This window comes from Lactuca saligna, chromosome 1 (genome assembly GCF_052625555.1).
Source record: "Lactuca saligna cultivar CGN05327 chromosome 1, ASM5262555v1, whole genome shotgun sequence".
NCBI lineage: Eukaryota > Viridiplantae > Streptophyta > Magnoliopsida > Asterales > Asteraceae > Lactuca > Lactuca saligna.
This window is the reverse complement of record NC_136417.1, coordinates 41350136-41358251: the sequence shown is the minus strand read 5'-3', so window position 1 is coordinate 41358251 and position 8116 is coordinate 41350136. Positions and strand designations below refer to the sequence as shown.

Sequence of the window (8116 nt, the reverse complement as noted above, 5' to 3'; positions counted from 1 at the left end):
ACTTCCTCATACGAAGTCAGATTTAGGCGTTCTTTTTATGCACGCTCTTGGTTTAAAGAACTCTACAACATTCTCTTAGATAACTAAAGCTAAATATCGCACTAACGTAAATTTCACTTTGTTGGTGTTGATTCTTGAACAGTTATGGGTATCGACACCAAGATATTAGGTGTTTGATTTGGTGTTGATTCCTTATTAAGTTCAAGGATCTTTGAACTATTGCTCCCACTATTGTCTCCATTCTCTAGAAACACGGCGTATCGGGTCTCCACTATTCTAGTGGTATGTGTAGGGGCATAAAACCGGTAACCCTTAGACCTCTCAGGGTAACCCACAAAATAATAAGATATTGTCTTTGAGTCTAATTTCTTGATTTGTGGGTTATAGACCTTAGCTTCAGCCGGACAACCCCAAACCCTAAGATAATTTAGTTTGGGTTTCCTACCCGTCCATATTTCATAAGGTGTTTTAGGGACGGATTTTGATGGAACACGGTTTAAGATGTGTACGGCTGTTTTTAACGCCTCGGTCTATAGGAATTCCGGAAGACTTGAGTTTGCAATCATGCTACGCACCATATCCATAAGGGTGCGATTGCGTCTTTCCGCAACTCCATTTTGTTGAGGGGTACCTGGCATGGTGACTTGATTTACTATGCCATGAGATTTACAAAAATCAGCAAATGGTCCAGGGCTTTGACCAACATCTGTGTGTCGGCCATAATATTCTCCACCCCTATCCGATCTTACCACTTTTATTTTACAATTAAGTTGATTTTCAACCTCAACTTTAAAAGGTTTTAAACATTTCAAGTGATTCAGATTTTTCATTAATTAAGTACAAGTAGGTATAACGTGAATTATCGTCGATGAAAGTAATAAAAGATTTATATCCTCCCAAACCGGAAGGGAAAGGTCCACAAATGTCCGTGTGAATTATTTCAAGTAAGCTTGAACTACGGTTTGTGCCTTTCTTATTTTTATTGATCATTTTACCTTTCATATAATTTACACACAGGTCAAAATTTGAAAAGTCAAGATTTTCAATGATCCATCTTTTATGAGGCGTGCCATCCTTTCTTTAGATACGTGACTTAGACGTTTATGCAACAATCGGGATGATTTTTCATTATCTCTTTTCCTTTTATTATTGTTACTACATTCACAAAAGTTAACATTCATAGATAATAAGGATTCCAAAAATTCATTATCAAGTCTTAATTTATAGAGGTCTCCCTCTAATCTACCGAAACCAACCACATATTTAAAACGAGATATTATTACATCATCATCATCAAAGTTAAAGCCATATCCATCATATTTACATTTAGATAAAGATATTAAGTTTTGAGTAATAGTAGGTACATATAAAGTGTTTTTAAGTACCATTTCATGTCCTCCATCTAATAATAACACCATAATGCCTATAGCTTTAACCTTCTTTTCATTTCTGTCCCCGACTTTAATGGTCCGTTCGTTGCTTTTCAATAGTTTCTTTGTATGGAATCCCTGCAATGAATTTGTAACATGAACCATTGATCCCGTGTCAATCCACCAAGTATTAGAAGGTACGCTAATTGAAAAGATTCACAAATCATGTAATTAATAAGCGTACCTTTCTTTGCTAATCACTCCTTAAATTTCGGGCAGTTATGCTGGGTATGGTCAAGTTTCTTGCAGAATTTGCACTTAACCTCTTTTTTAGTTCCACTTGTACTAGGAACAGTTTTCTGAGATTTGTTAGGACCGGAATTGGATTTATTCCCCTTGTTGGAACCCTTTCCACCATTGTTGAACTTCCTTTTGTTTGAGTCGGTGGTGGTGAGATGAGCAACGTTGAGTTTTTCTATTTTTAAACGTTCCTCTTCTTGAACACACATGGCTATTAGTTCACTCATTTTCCATTTCTCCCTTTGGGTATTATAGTTAATTATGAATGGCCCAAATTGAGCCGGGAGGGAGGTCATAATAAAGTGAACCAAAAAACCTTCAGAAATTTCCATTTCCATACTTTTAAGTTTGTTGGCCATGTCATTCATTACCATTATGTGTTCTCAGACACCACCAGATCCATCATATTTAGTTGTGAGCATTTTAAGGATAAGAGTACTAGCATGGGCTTTAGAGGTACCCTTGAATTGCTCCTCAACCGACTCAAGATATCTGTTGGCTGTTTCAGAATCAGGAATTGCACCACGGATAGCGGATGATATGGAGTTTTTAATGATCATTAGAGACATGCGGTTTGATCGCTCCCACTGATCAAAAAACACGTTTTTCATCAGTTGTGGATTTATCAGTTAAGGGGGAGGGGCGATCAACCCTTAATGCAAAGTCTAATTCCATCACTCGAAGTGCTATTTTGACTTGCTCAATCCATGAGGAATAGTTCGTCCCATTAAGTGGGTCAATGTTTGAAAGTAATCCGGTATGACCAACCAAGGGGGATGAAATTTCAGTATCAGTGTAATTAGGCTCTTTATCAATAAGAAACAAAAGATAAAGAATTAATGGGTACAAAGGACAAAAATAAATAAATTAACTAATAAGAACACAAAACAAAATTATTGATAATTATTTCATAATTTAACTACTAACTCAACGTTGGTCAAGTGAAGTAGTTAAATTGTGAGATATAAATAATCTTATTGAAAACACATATAAGTCATGCTTTATCGTTGGATAAAATACAACCTATATTCTGATTATGTTAAACATTAAGTTGTTCAAAATTATCATTCGACTTTCCGTTGGGCAAATTGAACAATAATTTCAATAGTTTCGTAATACGATATTATTAGACTTCTATATTGATAAAAGAAACCATTCGTTGGGCCGGTTACTGTAAAGCTATACAGAAGTTGCAAGATAACAAATTTGATAAAATTCAGTGTATTAAACAAACTTGTGTATAATGTTTTACAATTTTAACATGTGAATCCATCAGGTAACATCATCCCATATGAGCAATTTATCATATCAAGAACAAGGCATCAATTTCACAACAGGAATCAGAATATATGTTTCTTATGACTATATACTGATGGAAAACTGAATATTAAGAATATATGTTCAAAGAATCCACTTCAGTTAGGCAATTTGATATCCTGTTGTTATCTGACTTCAATTTCCGACAATATATTTCATTGAATATATGGAACAAAGAATTGAAGAAAATTGACAGAAAATTGAAGTCGCATATAATTTCAGTGTTCCATACAATTTGAAGAAATCGGGAATCAAGATGCACATAACACGAAATTGAAATCAGTGATGAATGCAAAACTTTGAGAACAATTCGACTAACAGTATACATTGAACAATTTTGGGTGACACAGAAAATTAATTGATAGGATTAAAGAATCATAATCATGGGATTAAAATCGCTCTGATACCACATGTTAATCAGTTAAACGGAAAATGATCAATATCCCATGATTCTAGTATGAAGATGGAAACAGAAATTACATATTTGAAGCAATCGATTGTTGATTTAATGAAGAAGATCCTGCCATCAGTGTTATCCTTCAATTGATTTGTTGATTGCCTTCAGTTAGGATGGGTTAATTGATTGATAGTGCTCTTGACGGTTTCCCAGTAAGCGGTCGATGGAACACAGGGATGTGTTCTCTTGAAATTGGGAAGAAGGCAACAACCATTCAATTTCCTGATAACCTATATATTATATATTTATGCACAGGGACCAACTTCATCCATCATAAAGATTGGTGGACCTGTTTGTAAAAATGGGAAATCAATAAGATAAATAATTAGATTAGTTATTTACGGATTAATAAAACTTATAAAATAATGATATAAATAGTTTAGGCCAGATAATTCTTACATGAGCGAGTTAAAATGGGATAGTGTAAGATTGTTCAGATTCTTAGGAGTTCCAAAAAAATGAAGTATTAAGAGTATTCATAACTATGCTATACAAAAAATAGATTAAGGGTGACAAAAATTACGGTTTTGGAAGGTATAAATAGTCACAAAAATTAGTAGTCAATGTTTCTTTTGATCTTTTCTCAAAAAATGGCTTAATAATTGCATTAATGCATAACACAATGGGCTGTACCTATGTCTATATAACAAATATATATTTAGTTATTTACTATTACATTACAGTTCTATATAACAAACAAAACCTAAACATTTTATATTACAAAACTTGAACAAACACCTCACACGAAACTGTATACAAATGATAATAAAATTGTCAAATGCACCAAGACACGCTAAGGTTCCAAACAACCCACGAGCATCCAGCAACGTGGAATGTTATTTACATTTTACAACAACAATACACAAGACCTAAGTTTACACTCTACATGATACTCATCCATCTCAAAAGAGAACCATGTTTATCCAAACAAACTAAACAAGATCTCAACAAATCCCATTATGTCAAGAAGACAGAAATCTCACACCCAATTAGTCATATAACCCAATCGAACCTATCTTACACTTATGAACCGAATAATCCTCACACTCCATACCACACGCAGACCCCAAAAAAGCCTTATCATTAATCTCTCTCCCAAATCTTGAAACATAATGAAGCCCCATTACAAGCTCTGTAATTGCATCTTCACACTTCACTTGATCCGCATAATGTAAAGTATTAACAAGAAGCACATTTCCTCCCAAACCCATTCGTTGCTTCTCAAAATTCCTCTCGGAATGCCATTCTATCATATTATGAGCAAGTGGGGCCAACCAATCGAGTGTTTTTTGCATCAATGAACTCCACTCATGTGCAACATCACGGCTATAAACCTTGAAACCCTCGTTTCTAATTTTCACTCTAAATGAGTTCTTGATTCTTGTGGTTAACATTTGATAAAGATCTCCTCGTGCTTCGGGACAAATAAAGTGAGGCGAAATCGCTAATCTTTCGATAAATATAATCACATTTGCATAATGAAGAGATAAACCCGCATCACCAAGTGTTGGTTTTTGATCATGTAACAATCTTTTCTTGGAATCGAACAAAATGTGACCCGTTTTGAGTGATTTGATATGACCCGAGTTTCTTGATTTTATAGCTTTATCTCCAAGATTCGATGCTGACCTCTTGATGTCACGTTCGAAAGGGTAGACCGATACAAGGGCAGAAATGGAATTACTTCGCGCAAAACAGCTTCCCTTGCGAATATCACTTCCTCCACGTGAGATACGAGCCGAGGATATTTGCCTTATACCGAAAACACCCTTCACCCTATTGACTATTGTGAAAAGCGATCGAACTAGTAGTCTGAGAATGTAATCATACGGGCGAACCCACACGGACATCTCACGTAGACCAGCGACCTCTTCACGTTGCCACATCACTTTCTTTTCAAACTCGTGTAATTTTGTTGGATCTGTGTTATTTTCTTGCTTTCTTTGTAAACCGTTTTCGAGCTCATATAACACTTCGAATTCTTCATACAACTGTGAAGTAACTGCAGCGAATCTTTTCATTTTTTTAACCTGTTTTTCCATTTTCTTCAATTTATACTCCCACCCACACCAATTAACATCGATTTCAAGAGGGTTATCAAAAATGTGGTCAAGATTATGATAAATTGGATCTGTTGACTTTTTCCCGAGCCTAGCCACAGCTTGAGCCACACACTTGATGTTGTCTAGGATTTCAAGTATCGCAAGCTCCATGAGGTAATTGTGGTCATCTGAAACGAGTTTCTGAGTTCCAGTTGAGTTGCTGAGTTGGTCTTGTAACCGGGTCATTTGTTTATCGGATAGGAATTGCCATAAGTTAGCTATTTTTGCCATTAATCTGGAGACTTCGAATGACATGATCCCGATTAAGGGTTTTTTGGGCTCCAAGATTGTGGGTTTCCGTGAAGATTTCCAAATAGTAGTAAACCATGATAACTCCTTGATTGTTTCGATCCCCATTCTTGTAACAGAAAGTTACAAAAAAAATCTTGGTGTTTATTTACTAATCCTGCAAACGAAACGATAATATTTCCAGTTAAAAATAACTGAATTCATCGATAACTCAATTTTGAAGTTGAAAAGCTTGCTCATTTGCCCCTTTAAAGATAACAAATTTTGAAAAAACTTGGTAGGAAAACCTTGGTTTAATTTCGCGTTTGAAGAGGCAAAAAGCTAGGAAATTTGAGAAAATACAAAATATCGTGGTTTTTATCAAGACCCACATGAAGTATCAAAAAGAAATTACTGATATGGATCGATCGTCCTCTAGGTCGAATTAAGAAAACCCACACACAATTGATAAGCAGAAAGAAGAATGCTAACCATAAATTGATTTAATTATGTATCTGACGCAGCAGAAAGTAAACAAAATTGAGAAAACAGAAAAGATCGTTTCTTTTAGAAATACCCACTTGAGTTTCAAAAACAAATTACAGTTCTGAGTCGATACTGCAAGTCTGCAAGATTGCAACATACTATCTTGTTTGAAGCAAGAAAATCCACATACAATTGGGATGCAGAAACAAGAAAACCCCCATGAAATTTCACAAAGAAATCACAGATTTGAAGCTCGAAACAAGAAGCACGGAGAATTAGTGAGTAGAAACAAGAGAACTCGCTACAAATTGTTTTAATTCTACATTTGAGCCACCGGAAACTAAATAAATTGAGAAAAAATGGAAAAGATCCTTTCTTCTATCAAGCTACAGATTTGAATCGATAATGCAACATATTATCTGGGTTTTAAACAAGAAAACTCACATAGAAATCGGAAGCAGAGATGGAGAGATAGATGTTCGAAGCAGCATTAACCATTGAGAGACAGGTGGATAGATTTTTTCTGTTGTGAGAGCTGCGATAGAAACGTCAGTGAAAAGGACTGGAAATAAATGCACCCAAAATCGGTGAATCCTGTGGATTGATCTGTTAACCGGATCTTTAGGCGATTTGTTAGGAACGACGTCGTGAAAGAGGCCTTAATATGATTTTCGACGTGCATAACTTTTTATTTCTTTAGGTGTTTGATGTGTCTAATCATTTCATAGATTAGATAACAAATTCAGATAATATACTTTTTCCAACATAAAAGAAATATTCAAATAAAAGTATACTACACAAAATCAATTACTGATAAAAAAAACTAATTGTTCCATTATGGTATAATAGTTAGTAGGTTTGACTAAATTTTACCTACCATGAAATCGATTATATTCATAAAAACATGATATTTTGATTATGATAATAGATTTGAAAAAACGTGTCTACACTAATTAAATTAGTAACTTTATTTCATTCGTGTCTTGTTAGTGTAATAAAATATTTAATTATCTATAAAAGGAAGTTTATGCATAAATAAGCTTATTCTTGGATTTTTATTTGAATTGCAAACTATACATAAAAAGATACCACACAATGCGTCTTTCTTAGTATAAAACTTCATTATTTTACTAAAAGTCTAAGAATAATGACTCCAAAACACAATAACACTTCAAAAATGGTGTTAGATTGTAATTGAAATGATCACTCAAAGGCATATTAACATGACAAAAATAAGAGTTAATTACCGATTGTTATTATCTTTATAAATAGTAAAAACTTCATTATTTATAAGGAGATTACGATAAGTAATATAAAATAAAACAAAATACATAAGAAATCAACATTTCTATTTTATTTGGTCATTTACTAATCAGTTTTCATTGGTAAACACTACATTTAAGGTCACTAAACAATAAATGTTTAGAGTAATATTAGCACAATCTGGTTTATAAACATGGATTCTAATGTTTGATACAAAATTAGAGAAATACTTGAATGTGAAACACAAACATAAACATCAAAGATGAGACACACCTTAATGTAGTGTCATAAGACAAAAATTGTCCATCTATGGTATGTGTTGAAGATACAACAATCAATTTAAGAATTAACTTTGAATATGATGAATCAACAATTTGTAGCCATTAAGAAGTAGGTCTGACAATCGTGTCGTATTCGGGTTCGTGAGTCGCAGGTTGACGGGTTGACGTGTTAAAATATATCAATCCAAGCACAACCCATTTAATTATACATGTCACGGGGTGACGAGTTTGAAACGTAAACCCATATATGACCCATCAGTCCATTTATTTATACGGGTTCACATGTTGGTGAGTTCGTGTGTCAGATTTGGT

At 34.1% G+C, this 8116-nt stretch overlaps 1 protein-coding gene and 1 long non-coding RNA gene across 4 annotated transcripts; both read right to left on the bottom strand.

Moving 5' to 3' along the window:
- Nucleotides 1-1260: 1260 nt before the first annotated feature.
- Nucleotides 1261-3668, bottom strand: LOC145033943 (uncharacterized). 2 transcript variants are annotated; one of them, XR_013677796.1, is made up of 3 exons: nt 3468-3668; nt 1615-2476; nt 1261-1508 (listed from the first exon to the last, which is right to left on the bottom strand). It is a non-coding gene; the product is annotated as an uncharacterized LOC145033943 (long non-coding RNA). The 2 variants fall into 2 exon arrangements; XR_013677794.1 differs by having other exon boundaries at nt 1615-2257.
- Nucleotides 3669-4170: 502 nt separating this feature from the next.
- Nucleotides 4171-6905, bottom strand: LOC145033925 (protein PSK SIMULATOR 1-like). 2 transcript variants are annotated; one of them, XM_078982406.1, is made up of 2 exons: nt 6705-6905; nt 4171-5952 (listed from the first exon to the last, which is right to left on the bottom strand). In XM_078982406.1, exon 2 carries the CDS (start codon nt 5901-5903, stop codon nt 4434-4436), a length of 1470 nt encoding a protein of 489 aa, XP_078838532.1. In that variant the 5' UTR covers nt 5904-5952; nt 6705-6905; the 3' UTR covers nt 4171-4433. The 2 variants fall into 2 exon arrangements, with proteins under 2 accessions (XP_078838532.1, XP_078838538.1); XM_078982412.1 differs by lacking the exon at nt 6705-6905 and adding an exon at nt 6356-6683.
- Nucleotides 6906-8116: the final 1211 nt, after the last annotated feature.

What these genes read in the sequence shown, in the direction of transcription:
- LOC145033925 (XM_078982406.1), bottom strand. Translation starts at nt 5,903, where the DNA reads ATGGGGATCGAAACAATCAAGGAGTTATCATGGTTTACTACTATTTGG.